The 19,568-nt window shown below is 38.5% G+C and overlaps 1 protein-coding gene across 3 annotated transcripts; it reads right to left on the bottom strand.

The window, feature by feature from the left end:
- Positions 1-786: 786 nt before the first annotated feature.
- On the bottom strand, positions 787-19,367 carry LOC124216265 (putative fatty acyl-CoA reductase CG5065). Of its 3 annotated transcripts, none has more exons than XM_046620573.2 (8): positions 18,998-19,367; positions 7,232-7,535; positions 4,958-5,274; positions 3,729-3,976; positions 2,620-2,806; positions 2,241-2,426; positions 1,472-1,732; positions 787-1,348 (listed from the first exon to the last, which is right to left on the bottom strand). In XM_046620573.2, the coding sequence occupies exons 2-8, from the start codon at positions 7,478-7,480 to the stop codon at positions 1,270-1,272; spliced, it is 1,527 nt and encodes a 508-aa protein (XP_046476529.1). In that variant the 5' UTR covers positions 7,481-7,535; positions 18,998-19,367; the 3' UTR covers positions 787-1,269. The 3 variants fall into 3 exon arrangements, with proteins under 3 accessions (XP_046476529.1, XP_046476532.1, XP_046476530.1); XM_046620576.2 differs by lacking the exon at positions 18,998-19,367 and adding an exon at positions 18,147-18,167; XM_046620574.2 differs by lacking the exon at positions 18,998-19,367 and adding an exon at positions 14,446-14,802.
- Positions 19,368-19,568: the final 201 nt, after the last annotated feature.

Below are 19,568 nucleotides of genomic sequence, written 5' to 3'. Positions count from 1 at the left end.
AAACTATTTTTTACAAATGTTTGATTACCCTAAATATGTAATGTATATTTATGTTTATTATTATATCTATAATGGAACAGTTAGGTTTTGGTCCTAGTAAGACAAAGAAAAATTACCATATAAAAATTAAAATAAAAAATGCAAAATTATACACGAAGTTGATCATTTTCTACATCACACGCACAGCGCGCGCCGTATAAGTAATAAAACTGTATAATTCAACGGCATACATTTACCTATTATGTATATGTTTATGTACAATTAATAATTTATCACGCAGTCGAAAAGCCACGATCCACATGAGAATTGATGAAACATTCATCCGTATTCCAAGAGTAATATTAATCTTCCACATTTTTTTTTGACTTTCAAAAAAGTAGTATAAAATATTTATACATGTATACTTGAGAGTTGTACCAGTATAATCATACCATCGTCATTTTCGTGATCATTTTTACGATTCTTATCGCGTTAGTAACGCCGCGTTTAATTAACACTGTCCTCAAATAAATTGAATAAAAAACACTCGAATTACTACAGACAATTCTTCAATAGTGACGGTATTTTCGTATCTTTCTCTTCGTTATTGGAAAATATTCTTTGGTATGCACTTGGTCCTTTGTCGCGTGGCGTTTAAGCACGTATAAGCATTTAGGTATACTGAAATGCCTGTAATGTTAACGGTAGAATTGAATGACGAATCAGAGGTTAAAAGAGAAAACACGTGAGGAATAGATTAAAGTTGAGAGTGAGAAAGAGAAAGTAAAGGAAAAAAATATGCAAAAATTAAATTAAACACGTTACTTTTTAATCTCCACATCAATCCGTATAATTAAATAATATTTTCGCGTATAACTGCATGTTACGTGTCGTATAATACATCGTCCGGTCTCCGAATGTAACTTCCTCACATTATCGTAGATAATACATTGTGGAACAGTAAATATAATAAAACAGTAAACGGCATCGTAATGTATGTACATCTACAAGGCTATCTTAGTATGATAACGCTATCTTATAAAGTACTTTTGTTCCTTTTTTTACTTCTTTCATTCTTTGCCCCCCTCCCTTTTTTCCGTCAGATTCCTCGTTCGGAAACCTCACGTGGCAATAGTTGAGGTGCGTAATGATGATTATATGAAAAAATGAAATCGAAAGAAAAAAAAAAAAAAAAGCGAATAAATATTTTTTTCACAGAACATCGACAGACCGAAATAAGAATAATTTTTTCCCCCTTTTTTTCTCTCGTTTTGCTCCGTTTCACAAACATCACCGACCAAAACTAGCTATCATTTTTATGACAACGATGACACTGAACGCCTGCGTTATTCTGTGAGCCCAGTAGAGTCTGAAAAAAGAAGAAAAGATAAATGCATAAATGAATAAAATAACACGAAAGAAAATCAATATCACCACTGACGTTACACGCAACAAGAAAATGATTTATAAAACAAAGCACTCGTATACTCACTTCAGAAGCCGGCTTCTAGCCTTGGTTAGGGTGTCCGGACTGTCTTTTAATATGTATTTTCTAATTCCAAGCATGTACTGATGAACGTAGGCATCCCAATCCATGTAGGTCATGTCGACGTTGAACTCGTTCGCGTCACTCGTCATTTTCACGTCTTTGACTAAATTCTTCATATTATCAGCCTCGAATAGCCATTCGTTTACAGCAAAAAATTCACCGGTTTTCGCCGCTTTCTCAAACCTTCGCGTTATCTTCATCATTCTGTGTATAGACGAAAAATTGCAAATCATTCCAGAGGATTTGCAAGTTGTTGTTTTATCACAACTTATACAGGATGAAGTGAGAAATTTGTTGAAGGGGAAAAGTAACGATCAAAGATATTTTGAACAACCGAAATAGAGGGACGGTATCTTTGATTCAATGATGATTCATTGCGGTACGAAATGAATTTCTATTGATATCTCCTTGAACGTTGTCGAATGTCAATGTACGATTACAATAAGTTTACAACGAGGTTTATGATCGAACAATTTGTCCCATAAGTTGCCGATCTGGCATTGCGTATAATAGTATTACATCAATGTATATCCGATAGTCGTTATCGCGTGTATCGATTTGGCGAAACTATCAATGAAAACATCTGTCTCAGGTTGAATGAACTTCGGATAAAAATATGATAAAGAATCACAAGTTAATCTGATTAGGTTGAGGAATCGGTGATCTATTGGTAAAATACAATATATAAGTATATTTTTGTCGCATTACTCACATGGGCTTTCCACCTTGGCATCTGAGGACAAGGTCGATTATAAACGCTGGTAAAAAGTGTAAAATTCCGACCAATAGCTTGTGGATGAATTTATTTGTCCTGAAGGTAAATCCCGGATACCACATGACGTATTTCGTCGGTGAATCGATAGCGTGCTTCCTCGTCAGACTTCCAAATTCCGACCACCTGAAACGATAAATTATATACAACGTCCGCCAAAACCATCGAACATTGATCGTGCGTACGGGAGAAACGTACAGCGATTCGGAACACGTGGAAAGACGATAAAAAACGAGCTTTTTTTCTCCCTCGAAATCACGGGGAATCGGAAAAAGGGAGAGGGGGGGGGGGGGGGTGGGGGGGAGATTTGGTTTGGTACCTGATCGGATTTAACGATCCGCTCGTACAGTTGTAGATCTGAAGTGATTTCGGTCTGCACATGACGTTGTGCCAAGCTGCTGATATCAGGGTGTTGACGACTTGATCGACCGGGACGACATCGACGATCAGATCAGCGTTGCAAACGATACTCCGTATCGTTCCTCGGCCAATTTCCATCATTATTCCTGTGTGCGATTATGCGGTTTCGCTTGTTAGAATTTGCATATATTCCAAGTGTGTGCAATGCCTAGGTGTAATATAATAACTATCGACTTGCGCAACTGCATGATCTAAGCAGAGTTTCGTGAATTTTTTTCACAACCTCGATACTTTGGTGAAACGGGTATAAACGGGTCTCGGACAAGTAATTAACGCGATAATCGCGGCTTGGCGAAGGACGCGAGATTCTGTTATTACTACTATTGTTATTATTTTTTATTATTACTCACAATACGGGATTTTATTACATACCGATCGCTGGAAAGGAACCTATCGTTTTACACGGATTTGAGACGACGCACGGTAAGAGGTTGCTAATCGTATCCGTACACTGGGACGAGCATCTTTCGTGATTATCTCGCAGCCCCTCAACCGACTGTCATTGAAAGGTTTCCAACGATACGTCGCTCGCTTGAGTCGGCTAAGCCGTCGATAGTTTGAAACGTGATATCTTGAGATCCTTATAGCTTTTCATGGCTAGAGCCGATGTAGGCACGCGGTATAAGTACTTTCACCCAATTTTGTAACCCAGTTTCGCTGCCGGTCACGTAGAGGAAAGAGATAATCGTATACTACAGCAGCACCAAGAAGTTTTCTCAATTTCAAGGACGCGTGTCTCACCCTACGATCCCTTTATGTAGCCCCGATGAAGAATCGGATGAATCGAGGGTGGAACTCCTCCAGGGTTCCCGCACCCTTTTGCCGGAAATTTATTTTAGGACGGGCTATGACGTACACGTGCAGATCTGACTCGAAATGATCGATCGATGCGAAGATTCGTTCGAATCCGAATGAGAAGAATACTCGCGAATTTCCACCTTTGAAGGTGCGTGCGGAAAGATGAAGGTTGAGACGAATGGTCGAGGGGTCGAGAGGTGTCGCGCTCACCCGTGATTCCGCAGACGTTGTCGACCCATCCGGGAAACGGTTCCTGATAAGCCGCGCACACTATGCTGGGCCTGACTATGGCTATTGGCAAGCCGACGCCCTTCGTCGAGACGATTTGTTCGGCGAGTCCTTTCGTCAGTGTGTACGTGTTCGGATGCTTGCCGATTAGCCTCTTCTCCAGGAGCGCCAACGTCTCGTCGTCGAGGTTTTCGCACATCTCGATCATCGCCTGGGGTAGAATTCTCGTGCTGGAGTGTAAAAGACGGTTTTTTATTGGGAGATCGATTCCCTGGGTAACGTAGAACCTCGATTATCCGAAACCTCAATTATCCGACACGTGACTTGATTTATCCGAACGCCAAGTACGGACTGTTTGTCGATTTAAATTTGTGTTGTAAATATCGTTATACCTTAAGGTAAAAACTGCATTTCGGTTACCCAATCTTTTGATTATCCGAACGAGACTTAGTCACAAATTAGTTCGGATAACGGAGGTTCTGCTGTATATGAAGGTCGGGGGCGTGGCTGAGCAATATTGCCGCGAGAACTGGGCTATTAGCAAATTGTTTTAGGTCACTTGTACGCGAATACGAAAGTACGAGAAGTCTGGTGCAAGCTGTGAAGCTTGAGTTGTTCAACAAATTCCCCGAAAAAAATACGACGAAAAAGGTATCTAAAAATTAAATACGGGACACTCGCAAGGAAGGTATCTCAGCTCGATCTCTCCAATTTGATTTCTTTTGCAATATGTTATAGTAGACTAAAAGCTAAGCGATACGTATTTTTTTTCAGCTGCCATTAAACACTTTAAATGGGTGAAACTTCCAAACTAAGCCATGTCAAGGGGTGATTTGGCAGTTTCAACCACAAGAACGTAATATTTTTTTAACCAATCCAGCTGGAAAAGTTTTCTCGTAACGAGACATGAAAAATATAATTTTCTCAATTAAGAAAAAAAAAAAAAAATTACCAAATCGCCCCTTGACATGCCTGACTTTGCAGGATGTTTTCATCTTCTTAAATTATTCAATGGCGTACGAAAAAAAAAATACGTGTCGCTTAGTTTTTAATCTAATATAACATATTACAAAAAAAAAAAAAAGAAACAAAATTAAATCGTAGAGATTGACTCGGATCACATTCTCATGTCGCAACGCCATATTTTCATTCCCAATATTTTTCCTTTTACTCATCTCTCCACTCCTCGTCTTCTCCTCGGTGAAACTTACGTGTAAACCGCTTCTCGGATACGCTTTTGATCAGCGTTACTGTAGGCGGTACTGACGTGGACGAAGCTGACCAAATTCTCCATGGACTTGCAGAGCTCTACCATTCGCTCGGTGCCTCGCGTATTGAGGTTGACGGCTACTTTTAAGGGCTCGTCAAATCTGACCGTAGCCGCGCTGTGAAAAACTATGGTCACCCTCTGGGTCAGCATCGCTCTGTCTTCGGGGCTGAGACCGAGATCCGGCATTGCGACGTCACCCTTGACCGGTATCACTTTGCCGATGTTGCCGGGATACTCCCATCGTATTCTGTTGAAAACCTGTCGGTCACGTCGAGGAAAGAGAAGAAGTTAGTAGTTTCTTCTGATTTTATCGGTTTTCGTTTATTCAATTTTTCAAATCGTCGAGGCAGGATCGTTTATCGATATTTGTCATTGGAAACCTCAGGACTCCTCGACTCTAGGACGATCTTTCACTCTACGTATAATATTGCTTTTCCTTACTGCAATGAATTCAGGTCGATGATTATCACACGCGCGCTACGAGAGTGATCGGCAACGGACGTAATATTTATAACACGAATAAGTAGGTTGCCACCACGTGGAGTCGGAATTAGACATGTAAGATGGAAAGAATTTTTATCGTCTTAAGAGAGCGAATAATCTGAAGTACGATTTTGGAATCTCGATATATTGTACACCTATGGAGGAAGATCAGCCGTCGTTCACGACATCAAGTTCCTTTTATCCCGTCGTATCGATCACGTGTCCCGATCGTTACGGTACATTTTTATACGTACATAGGTGCCCGTGTACAATTTGTTAAAAAATAATATACACATACGTGTATTATACCTGGTGGTACGCGCGTGTGTCAAAATTATTGGGGGAAAGTTGCAACGTTGCTCAATGTTATATAACTTGTTGAATCTTAATTTTATTCAACAATATAGCTGCACGCAATAAATTGTAACAGTGTAATAATTCTTCAACGATGACGCGTGTGGATTTCGTCCTTGAGCGACGTTCCACACTCCTCCTCGTAATCGAAGTGAAAGACATACCTATATTTCCACTTTTATTCGTTTCTTTCTCTCATTTTATCTTTCTCTCCCCCCTCTCTCTCTCTCTCTCTCTCTCCCTCAATTGATCAATTATTACACCCAGTCATCAGTGGGTTCGACTCTTCGCCTACCTTGTACAGCCGGTTTAAAAAGTATAATGTACACAAAGTTTCATTGTACGACGTATAGTATAGATGTTACACGATCGGCATTTTGTCAGTACCGCTTTCATTTGGAATCTAAATACTCTCGCGGCAATAAAATAAACGCGTTCGCTAAAGATATTCGTTCACTAAACAAGTTTTTTTTTTTTTTTTTTTTATTGCTTATTCTTTTTCCTTCGCGACTATGCAAATCACACATACAATTCTTTTCGTTATTACTAACCAAGAAACTTTGCATTCCATGCGGTTTCATTCTTGATGAACTACTTTCCAAAGAACGTATATGCAAATCACGGGACGATTTATGTGGAAGGGATTTTTTCAAATGCAAATTTACTCGTTATTTTCACTTAAAACGCCATTCTTTCCAAGAATTTCTTCATACATCGCGTTGTAACCTTTTAAGAAATTTTTATGATTTTACAAATTGCCATGGAAAAGTGAAACTTTGCCAATTTATTTATCTTATGTATGTTATAAGATACAGGTATAATGTGGCAATTGGTAGGATACATTGAAAATGTATGGCGAAATTCGACTCGTTCTTAAAAATTTCGCCAACGTTGAAAGAATGGTAAATTCGTCGAATTGAAAATTTCGCAAATACTTGATTCGTCCCCGGGAAAAATTTCACCCCCGCCCAGCTAACGAGGAATTCTGTAGCCGAGAAAAGTCGTGTTACGGTACGTGGAATTATAATTATTTATGTTTTTATTTTTGTCTTTTAATTTCTTTTAATACGACGTATAATTATCGATTAGTCATACGTAGTAGTGTATAAAATATGTACGTTTGTTTTTCTGCGCGTACACCTTAGATTACTTGCAAATAATTACATGTATACCTGTGTAAAGAATAAACCTTGAGGCCGAGGTGTAATATAACGGTTAGAAAATTATCAGTTTTTCATTTCTATCTATAAACGTAAAATTACCCACAACGGTGCACGACGACGATCTCTGTTTGCTGCAGGAATAAAAAAAAAAAAAGAGTAAAAAAGAAGGAAAGGAAAAAAGGGGAAAAAACAGGAATATACAGGATAATTCTTACCGGGTTGTCCATGAGCTCCTGGTGCCTCTGTTCGACGGATTGTCCTTTCTTCGCGCGTATAAGGACGTAAATTGTGCCGAGTCGAGGACAGGATCTCAGCAGCTTCTCGAGCAGCGCTTTGCCCAGGAAGCCGGTCGCTCCGGTTACAAGGATCACCGCGTTTGCGAAGAAGGACTCGATCGAGCCTCCCGCCACGCTCGCCTCGTCGTTTTGATGCCCCGTCTCGGTGTCCGCGTTTGTCGTTCCCATCTTATTTTCACTCTCCAATGTACCGTTCAGCAGATGCCGGTCACTGCCGCAACCGCTGTAACGCAACGGTGCATTGACCGAGTTTAGTTACATGCAGGGAAGATGCGGAGGAACGGGATGAACGTAAGAATGCTGCTGGTCGAACACCTCGAGCTACGTGTCATTGTCAGCTGTACGTAGATATGCGAATACGTACGTGTAACGAGTACAGTAAGGCGGAAGAAAGCTGCACCTTACAAATTCTCTTTACTCTCGTGTCAGTCTCTCTTTTTCTCGACGCTTTTAACCTCTTCTTTCAACGATCTCGAAGAAATGTCAAGATTACAGGCATGCATTATAAATAACGTCTAATCGACGCGATATTTACACCGGCATTTGTTATCATTCGTATGTGTAACAGGGGGGTAGATTGTGTGGGCTGAAGTTGGCTTTTTATATTTTCTTCCCCTTTTTTATTACTCATCCTTTTTACCGTCGTTTGTTAGCGTCGTCTGTTTCCATCAAGAAGAATAGAAAAATAGAAATTGGCAACGTACGAGCACGTTCTGCTTTATTACGCGAAAACACAACATTTTCCATAAACCTGCATCGACAGACGCTAACGTTACTAATTTTTCAATCTCGCAATAACGCGAGGGGTTGACCTAATTTTTGCAAAACAGAGAAATTTGGACGTCGGTCGATGTGAAGAACAGTCTGTACTTCTCATCGTGGAATCGTCACGCGGCATTGCGAAGTTCGGGGGATATATGTGAAATAATAATACGTATTCACTATTCATACAGCGTAGGCTGCCACCAGCCTTCGCATGTCTATCTATCTACGTAGCCTTCGCGCCGTGGTGGGTAAAACCTGATAGATAGGCATAAGAGAATCGATCCGTCCGTTAATATAAATGATAGCACGAGCGGCAACTCGGCGATACCCCGTTGCTCCAATCCTGCAAGTGGGTGACTTCGTTTCTCGCTAACGACGCGAACTAGGCATGGTCTGCGAGTCTATGTCGTGGGACTAGCTCGCCTTAAACCCGTTTTGAAAACCTTTTCGTTACTTCGATATCGGCACAAATTTCCCTTGTGTACAGAATTCGTCACGAGCGATAAACTTACACGCGTGCGATAGACTCGGCGAAGAGTCGCGCGTTGCAGCATTAAATAATAATCGGAGTTGGATTTTTATATCGAAAGAGAAATTTCATTTGTTGTATAGTTGGTAGGTTTTTTGCTAAATCGACGCTGTTTCAGTGACTGTCTAAATATTAGTTGGAAGTGTGTACGAGACTAACTATTTCCTGTAATTACACACTTAGTCGTCGATATTAGAGTTTCTGGTGACTATTTCAATCTTGAATATATTCGTTTGGTTTACCAAATTTTTTCAGTCAAACAAGGCCTTAACGTTGGTTTATTATTTCATTATTGCATCAAATTGTCGCAATTGTTCCATAAAATATATTCATCACGGGTATAGCCGTAATTGAATGGAAAAGTAATATATGTGTACTAAGTTTTCTAATAATAGCTACCGCAATAAACTCATTTTCATTTTGTTCAGAGAACTGGTTTTTTTTTTTTGTTTATGATGAAAGAAATGAAATTCAATCGGCTTATTATTTATGGATGGATAAAAGTTTCACGATACGTCAATGTGTATGTAAGAACGTCTTAGACGACGAATCGAAGACTCGTCGTATGCATAATGAAATGAGCTTGCGAATCTTTATTCGTTTTTTTTTCTTTTTTTATCTTTCCGTTCGAAACTCTTACGAAATATTTTATTCCTTGATTGCAGAATCGAGTCCGAGAGAGAAATCATCTCAATATTTAATACATAGCAATACAAAGGAGGAAAAGTCGGGGGCTGAAGATTGCGGCGTATTGAATTTTCAAACGACTACTTACACCTTCGTTTTTCAGCTCGTTTTAACTTTTCGAGAGAAACTCTGGCTTTAAAGAAAATCCGATGATCAGCTATAGCTATACATGCCTGTAGCGTAGGTTTGATAAAATTGAGGATACAAAAGAAGAACAGAGCTTTATAAACACGCGGTAAAATACACGTATACATGAAATGCAAGTTATAATTTGGTTCGTCAACATTCTCGTGCCATTTTTTTCTTTTTTTTTCCTCTACCTTTTTTTTCTCGTTGTAAATCTTGTGTCGGTAACAACGTCGCGGTTGTTAATTTTCTCGCGTAATCGTATGAAATCACAAAGATAAGTTATCTGCGGCTGCTTTGGTGTGCTCAGTTTTATCCACGTGTACGTCAATTGTCAGGAACGCACTCTATAACGCCGCAACAAAATGCGAAATCACCGTTTTTCCCTGAACCTTACCCTAATGACTTTATTCTTTCTTATATCCCACGTTAACTGAACGTTTTTTTTTCATCGCGCATTGCTTGCTGGAGGACGTTTGAGCTGGAGGACGTTTCTTTGGCTATCACGATGTAAACGGATCTGTGCGGTACTTCGGATCGCCATTGTTTATTTACATATACACGTAGGTACCCAGGCAGCACCAAAGTCAAATTCGTCGAAAAGACGTCTAAAGGATGTCCTAAGCCTCATTTTCTAACGTCCGTAAGGCCCCAAGGACATCTTTCATGTTAGGCGTCAGAAAATGCCGCATAAGATATCTTTTAGACGTCTTTTCGACGAATTTATGTTTCATAGATTTTGGATGAAATCTTCAACGATATGGATCTGGATCATTGGATCATTGGCAGAAAAAATATACAGACATTTGTTTCAATGAATCGTGTTACAGGACGAAGTTTGCTGCAATTGCTGTAAACTTTTATAGCGAACGATGTTGATGATGACGCTGATTATAATAACGTGAGAATTATCAGTAAATTGGGTACCCAACGTTCATATTATACCTTTATAATAACTGCAACGATTAAACTTATTCGCGTTGAACGGTTGAAACAAAATTTTACAGCAAATGTGATGATTCTTATCATATTTTTATCCTTTGATCCATCGTGGAAACACACCTATTTCACATCAGCGTTATCGAGAGATCACTAAACTCGAGCATAAGTGTGTTCGTATGAATTTAAACTCGCGCAGTATTATACACGCGACGTATGTGTATTACAATATACCTGAAGTATAAGCCTGTATCGATTAGGAATAGAGAAAACCTTGGTCTATCCGTTAAAGTCTTAACACTAGACGGCTCGCATTATACGACTGCTTCACTTTGTATTTTTTACTTTATACCACCTAACTATTTTTCGTATCTTAGTAACGGCTGTTGCGATAGCTACGCGGATGAAAATTTGATAACGAACGCAATGAATTTTTAGTTTATTTTATTCCAGCTGCTGATCTGCGTAATTAACGACTTGCGACGAATTTAGGGAATCCAATTCAGGTCTTTGAATTCTCACAGTTACAGAAACAGAAACGCGGAGGATAAGTAAATTTCGCCCGAAATTTCTGTGACGCAAAATCCTGTACAACATATGTCTGTGTGTGCAATCATTCCTCTACGTGTGATGACGATATTTAAAAAAAATTAATTTTATCCTTCGTTGCTCGGGATTCAAAGACTGAGGAACAAAAACAAAATTTATTCAGTTCGTAATATAATATATTTTATCGTCCTGGCGAGCTGTTTGTGAAAATGACGATATTATGTTGTTTACAATAAATTGAGAATTATACCTTGGGTTGCCACGATTCGCGCTGCTACAAATACACATTTCATCTATACATCTACATTAGGTTTATAGAACAGTGTTGTAACGGGAATTTGTTATACTATACCTATTGCCAAAAATAGTTGCATAATCGTCGTATACATGTATATATTGTCACCTTGGTAAACGATTCGTATCAATTGTGACTATTTTAGGATTGGAATATATTTCTAACAATTACCGAATCGAACAATTTAACCGATACGCAGGCTTGTAATGTCCGAATTTCACCCTCATTAACATCGTGATTATGTGTATAAATATGTATACAACCACTCGAGTGTTAGTCGTTGAGCGTCAATGTGTAATTGTGTATATAAAAAGACTTGCTATTCGTTTCTCAAATACATAAAATCATGACCGCACGTTTCTCATAGCTCACAATCAGTTTCAACAAGTTATAATAAGTACAAGGCTGAATCGGACGGGTGGTTCAATTACACCCTATTAGAATTTCTGTCGTGTATAATTCTCGTGAAAGAATTTGTACGAGTTCGTTTGAAAGTCAACGTTTCATCGTACGAGCAATGATCTTCTTGTAATACGAATGAGAAATGTGTGAATAAAAAAAAAAAAAAAAAAAATTAATAAATTCATAAAAAAGAAAAACAAACAAACAAGATCGTTAATTTCTGCACTGCACGCACGGTTCGGTTCTCCATAAATCTTTTTATTCATCGCTCGCACAATCGCTATGTGTATCGTTTCTCGTAATACGGTAATCATCGCCTTCGAATTGCGATTTACGATCACTGCACATTTATATCCTAGGTATATCCACATCATAAAGTTCGTTGAATTTTCTCGGTCAGGCTATCAAAGCGAGTGTTTTCGATTGTAGTAACACGTAGAGCCAACAAACCGACCCGTACCAATGTATCATTACATAAGTGATATGTATAACGGCGAAATTACGCTCTCGTAAAGTTCGTCGTACGTATATGTACGTATGTACGTGTATATATGTATATTGTATACATATATATGAGGAATAAGAGCAGATCGTATAATATCGTCGTAAAAAGCATGGCCACAGCTGGGTAAATAGGCGTGCTTGCGAAAGTGTATCACGCGCGCGTGTGTGTGTGTGTGTGTGTGTTTGTTTGTCAGTGTATTTATTATCGCACGTGTACAAGAATATCGAACCAAAAATATCGTCGAACATTTTTATACCATGTGACGTGAAAATTATGATTCTGCAGAGGCTGTAATGTTAAATAAAATAAACCAAAATAATACTTACTGTAATATAAAAAAGAGGATTCTTATGTGATTTGAACGTGCATGAAAACTCGGGGTCAATTAAAGTGAATAAAAATCGATTTGAACTGTGCGTTAAATTACCTACCAGACAATATTGATACGTTGATTGTAAAATTGGAGATCTAATGTATACCTATCAGGGTAATACGGTTTGGTGGAATTTATGATTTGTTTTTTTTTTTTTTTTATAATGTATATTTCAATTTCCATAGACTTACGCCTCGTTCCGTCTCCCTCGTGTATTGTAAGGTGCCTATATACGTGTATTATATACGTAAGTACGGTCGTTGACAAAGATATATTGCAGGGTTCGTAATACGAGCACGCGTGTTCTTTTTCTACTACAATTTTAATACGCGCGGTACAATTTGCGCAGATATTACGCAGCTAATAAGTTGAACGGATTTTTAATACGCATGCGTGCCGAGGTATACATGATAGAAATTCGATTTAAGTAACTGTTTTAAAATGTAAACGATGCGGTATATTCCTTGACAAAGTGCAGACCTACATATTTCATTTTAAACCGCTATTCTGGACTGGATCGTTCAATTTCCGCGTTATCGTCTTCACTCCGTATTACATGCCTGATGATAATGTTAGACGCGGTTGGAGATTTTTCTTCATTTTATAAGGACACGAGGAGGAACTACACGACAATAAGGTCACGGGTCGATCCGGATTACGTCGGGATGGAATTATTTTTAAGAAGGAAAATTTAACTTGAGTTTTCTAAAGCGCTTACAGAGTTGCCAAATGTGTAGCTCTTCTTTAATTCCGTTTTTCATCCGTCTTGTTACAGATGCAGATTAGAGGTATATCGATACACACGTGTACGGATACTCGACGAAACGTTCGTGCCGAACTGAAAGTGCGGACGAAGAGAAGGAAGATCGTTATTCTAAATTATCGAAACTTGACGACTAGATTTTTCGTTATTTCCTTAAATTGAACCAGTTCTAAGATTTCTCATCCCAAACGAATCGTTGACATTTCTCTGGAGGCTCGTCGCCTTACTTTTACACTCTGCGTAGTCCAAGTTTTAGAGCAGATTTTTAAAAATAAATGTCTACCAAACGAAATAGCGGATCAATCCTTCGATAAGTCGAGTTCGTCCCACCCGCGTTGGTCTCATGTTTCCAGCTTATCTCCGAAATTTTGTTACCACGTCGGTTGTGAAGGATGGTCGGTTTTGTTTGCTCGATAATCGCGCCGTTGCAGCAACTGGCCGTTTGGTTTGAAAACAGATTTTCCCACTAACAAGTAGGCACACGTTATACACGCGAATGAAACTGTTTCTCCTGCTTCAACGAATCGCAAAAGTTAGCCCTACTCGATTATTTTTGTCCTAATTGCGGCTATTTGGTCCGCGACGTAAGACTCGTGCATTGAATATCCATGCAGAATTTGAAACACCGGACGATCTGCAATATACGTCAGTAAGTATCTTATAAATCAGCTGATGCCGAGCTTCTTCGCGTCTCGCGAAGCGATTGCAGACTCAATTGTTATGTACTCGAACGAAACATAGGAAATATTGTTAGGCATGAAATTCGGTAACTGCCGAGTAGGACGATTCTTTTTATCAATCTTACGATGCAAAATAACGATCAGACTGGGCGATATTCTTTTTATCCAACTGCAATAATAATTTCACCAAACGCCAAAGTTTCGTCAAAGCAAAACAAGCAAACAAAACGAATCGGATACGTTACGCAACGCAACGACAAAGTTTTGCAACACTTGATAGACTGCATCCGAAGCGACAAAGCTCTACAGGTATTTCCTCTCTCGGTCTCTTCAACTTGCACGAATTAACCGTTCTATCCGCACGTTTTACCACGCCGCGGTTAAACATTGGCGCGAAGAATTAATCCCGATTCCGCAAAGTGTCTGTATGAAGTTGGTTTGAAAATTCATCACACTCTCCGTCCCTTATTTTTCTACCTTTCTTTATCCCCGCCGTGTAACACGTATAAATCATACTCACGATAGTACGGATCAGTTTTTACCCTCCCTTCCACACTCGAGCCTTTCTTCGTCGGTCTTTCGCTCCGACATTCTCTGCCCCTTATGTATCGGCTTGTCCACCCCCGAGTTCACTCCCTTACGTACGTGAAATTCGACTGAGCCACCGAATTACGATTGCAATCTATTACTTACTCCGAGCGATCGTTTCTTTGGCGTAAAATTTGCCTACTTTACGCTCTAGTCAATTCGAGTCCGACCGTCACACGCGGCTCCAACGGCCCCCGGTACACTCACTGCCTGTCGAATAGGGGGTAGAAATTTTGTTGCCGAGGGGTGGGGTTCGTTCCTTCCTTTGCCTTCCTTTGCCCTCCTTTGTCGGCTCCGGCAGGTGCACGCTCGCTTTTTTTCCTATCGATCGTTTCTACCGCCAGATGGCACCGTTGGCAAGGGTTGCACCATACGCGCAGGGGTGTTTTTACCGGCGGACTTCCTTTTATTCCGACCGAAGAGACGCCTTATTTATTTATTTCGTATTTTACTAACCCTACTCTTTTCTCTTTAAATATTTTACAAACCGTCGAGATTTCGTGCACTTTGTATAATTTAGGCATTTGCAGTCGATTTTGAAATCGTGACGATCAGTTTTATCCATTATTATACGCTGTATTTACAGGAGTCAATTATCGGCCCGCGGTTCTCATTTTATAACTTATTTTCGGCTTTTCATTATTTCACCACAAGTTTTCATTTTTTAGCAATAATTACACGGGAGAAAAAAGTAACTAGGAATTTGAAACACTTTTAATCCTTTGAGTCAACTTTTATAACGAGATAGTATTTTGCGTGATTTTTGGAGTCGTTGATTTGAAATCTGAAATCTTGTTTTACCAAAATTCAATATGGTGGATGAAAATTTCAAACTTGATCGAATACGGTCAAAAAACCTTACGCAGAGATTTTCGGGGCTACTAATTTGATTCGTCACACTAGGTTTTCCAAATCTGATGTCAGATTCGTAATCAGCGAACCGAAAAACCATTGGATAGAGTTTTTTTTCTGGCTTCGATTAAATGTGAAATTTTGGTCCGCCATCTTGAATTTTGAAAACAAGATTTCAGAATCCAAATCAGCGGCTCCAAAAATTTGTAATTTCTGTAAAACATGTATAAGTGTAGAAAGGTAACTTTCTTTATTCTCATTACTTCAATTTTCACGACTTTTATCAATCAATTTGTTTCTAACAATAATAATTTACATTACATTGCCATAATTACTCTCGAGTATTGAAAACCCATTATTACACCATCAGAAATAGGAAAAGACCGCAAAGAAGTATGTTGAAAAGTTCTTTAAATATACAAAAAAACGGACACTTTGACTCAAAGGGTTAAGTATATGCTTTGCTATTTCATAATTCTGCAGGCGAATCATTAAAAGTTTCGTCAAATTTCTCACTGCCGTACGTATGCAGTGACAAGGCCATGTATGTACACCGCTGCAAAGATTAACGATAAATATTCTCCTCCAAACCTCCTGACGACAGTTGTAATAATACGTATGTAATATACGTGTAATATACGTATGAGATAATGCAACAGTGATAAGTAACAATGAAATTCCATTATCCTATCATGCCACTATTTCACCTTATTAAATATGATATTATCTGCAGTCGCACAGCCTTACATGGTTTGTTGTGTGAAAAAAGTAGCGTTTTTTTTTTCGGTAGTCTAGGCGCGAGTCAAACGAACCGTTTCTAATGCACGCCGGGAGTTTGCAAATATTTACAGCAATTATAGCCGGAGCTACCGTGTATTTTCACTTAACGTTTTGTGTCCTCATTATACGAATCGCTGTTGCTGTTATTATCATTTCGAGTCTCTTCATTGCCGTTTAAACGATGCAGCCTCTGCTCAAGTTCGTTTTCTCCTCGCATTATTTTTTTTCTTATTCTTGTGTATAATCCTAAACAGCCATTCGTCATGCCTCTAGGTAGTTTTGACACATCGTGTCAACGTGGAAGAAGGATTGAAAAAAAAAACAGAGAGAATATACGACGATGATGTTAAACGGTCAAATTTCTATTATGAATGATATGACGAAAGACGGAAAAAGGTAAAAATAAAAGAAAAACCGCACATACATTGTTACCGCGTTACATAATTTTGATCACCTGACCCACCGGTTTATTTTTAAACTCAACACTCTACTTGCCTGTAATAGTGGTTTTATCGCACTCGTTAGGCTGTTTTATAATACATACCGCATTCTTCATCCTCATAAATTGTATCATTTCTTAACGTGTACAACTACCGAATCGACACATTGATTATTCTTTTTTTCAAAAATAGTCACCAAAATCATTACCAATTACGTCAATTTTCGAAATGTTACAGTATAGCAAGGCATACGATATTTTCTTCCACGTCGTTTTTTCAATTCGTACTACTTTTTCTGGGCGGGAACCGAGATATCCATTGGCGTACATTTTTTTTTTTCCTCACCAATAATATACATAAATCTTTATATCTGGTATATTTTACCGCAGGGAGTTTGATACTCTGATATTACGTACAATTTCCTATTTCCTGTGTAGTGTGTGTGTATATATATATATATATATATATATTATATAGGATTTCAACATTTTATCCCTATAATTATTGCTGTTATAATTAATGAATTTTTTCTATAATTTCGACCATGCAAATAATTCGCTATCAAACGCTTGCACGTAGGTGTTACTTTTTTTTCACAGTCGAAACGATCCGCTCTTGAGCTCGTCTTGAGTTTTAATGAACGGAACTGCTGATAAATTTAATTGCTTCCACTCGCATTCACCGGCTGCTTAATACACATTTCATGCATGTATATGTGTGCACGTGCGTTTACATTTCTACACCATAGCGTAAAGCATGCACGAGAATCCTTTCGTTTGCTCGCACGTTCGCTCGATCGACGTTTGCATGGTGCATTCGTCGTCGATACGATCGTGAAATCAATTAGTTTCTCATATTTATAACCTTCGCAAAATGCAACACGGATCTCAATGGAATTGGGAAAGGTATAACGTAGAGAATGAAGTGGGACGAAAAGTGTTGGAGACTGAAATTTTTCAAGTTAACGCGTTTGCCGAATTAAATTGTGCACGGAAATCTGTCGACTTATCGTTGCGGATGAAGAAAATAAAAAAGAATTTCTCCTCAAGTTTTTATCTAATTAGGTGAAAAAATTTAACCTACTCTTTTCGTTTCTTTAATTATATTTTTTTAACTTAATTAAAAGGTGATATTCTTTTTAATTAAAATTTTTTTTCGCGCCGCTTGACCGCGATTACGATTGTCGAATTTTTAAGAACAGTAATTGTTATACTCGCTCGCAAAACTCGACAACGGAAAGTTGCTAGAAACGGCATTGGTAATGTATATTAATATAAAACATAGCATCGCGAATTAAGAACAATCTTCCCGCCGTCGAGTGCAGTATTAAAATTAGTGTTTTGCCGAATGAAAGTTAGATGAAAAAAATAAAAGTTATCCGTACACTGACCACGTTGATATATCGTGAGTAGTCAAAACAACGTTCATTCACCTCGCAAACAGATTATTCCATTTTATTGCTCATCCGGTTTTTATACTCGTTAATAAAACATTCTCGCTTGGAATTTCAGAGCGTCAAGATACGCGTTTAACGATTATCATTCCAAACCGTTCTACTTACACGAATGCAATGAATTATTTTTTCCTCTCTCCTTCCCTCATTCGTTATCCATCACTTCGATTAGAGAAATCTCTCGGTAAAATAAATTCGCAAACTTTTCGACTGCTTCGAATGGTGTCGACACTTTTTTTACAAATACAAAATTCACCGTTAACTGCATGGAATTCACGCGATAACCGGAGATTTCAGATTGGGTCGATCGTCCGTATCTATCGACTATACAGGTCATTGATCATCTACTGCTCTCGCAGCAGCAGCAGCTTTCGCATTTTCTCTAGGCGCACGCCTACTTCTTGACCGATTTAAAAATCTATTGGACTACTTCCCGCTTATCCGTTATTTCCATGTTCATTTTTTACTTCAGTTCTACGCATACGTTTACGTTACTGCAGGGCGTGCGGAAGAATTGCACGATTTGCGAACTAAATTATGGCCGGTCATCGGGGGATTTTTCAGAATAAATAAAACTCGAGAAATAAATAAATAAATAGATTATTGAGTGAAATTGGCACGTAGCCGCGCGATAATTAATGCACTTCCTGGCACAGCAAATGTGCGCATTAATTAGACACACGTTATTTATGCGACGGGTATGCATATAATTGATCCAAAGGTACATTAGAAATCGTACGTGTTGCACAAGTGAAAACTGCATCACATCTGCACCTCGCGATCACACCCACAAATATGCAACCTGTTGCGGAAGCACTTTCTTCAATTCACTGTATACAATTATACATATAGTATCTATCTATCATATTAATAAATTAGAACTTGCATATATATATACATATATTATATTACGTTACATTATATCGTCACTTGATAAATTCGAAAAGACTCAGACTTACCGCTTTAACGTCCGTGGTAACGAATGAGAACGGATAAGTAAGAGAAGGACGAGAAGAAGTAGAACAAAAAAAAATAAATAAATAAAAAATTACCAAAAAAAAAAAAAAAAGACAAAACTTGACACTCGGAAGTACACGGAACTGAATTTTTTAGGATACAAATAAAATAGAATATTTTTATTATTTGTGTTACAATTTTACGGTGCTACAGAATTGAAGCAGGAACTTTGTCATCGTTGTCAGTATTATTGTTTTATTATTATTATGATTGATATTTTTATTGTTATTATTACAAGTAAGGTATTCGGAACCGTGTGTGAAATGTATTTAATTTGTTAAATGTAGTTTCGTTAGGCCTGTAACGAACTGTAGCAACAGTTCTTCAGCAACTGGCGCGAAAGCATGCGGTGGTACCCCTCTAAATATGCTTTACCGCTTGCAATCGCTACTTTCCCCCACCAATTTAATCTTGCCTGCATGCAATGTTAGGTATTATTATTACCACAAGAGGCGGCGTTTCATTCACGCGTGACTTTACCTTTATATCCGTAGTAGGGTGGCCGTTCTTTCG

The sequence above is a fragment of the Neodiprion pinetum genome, chromosome 4 (genome assembly GCF_021155775.2).
Source record: "Neodiprion pinetum isolate iyNeoPine1 chromosome 4, iyNeoPine1.2, whole genome shotgun sequence".
Classification (NCBI taxonomy): domain Eukaryota; kingdom Metazoa; phylum Arthropoda; class Insecta; order Hymenoptera; family Diprionidae; genus Neodiprion; species Neodiprion pinetum.
This window is presented reverse-complemented; position numbering and strand designations above follow the sequence as displayed.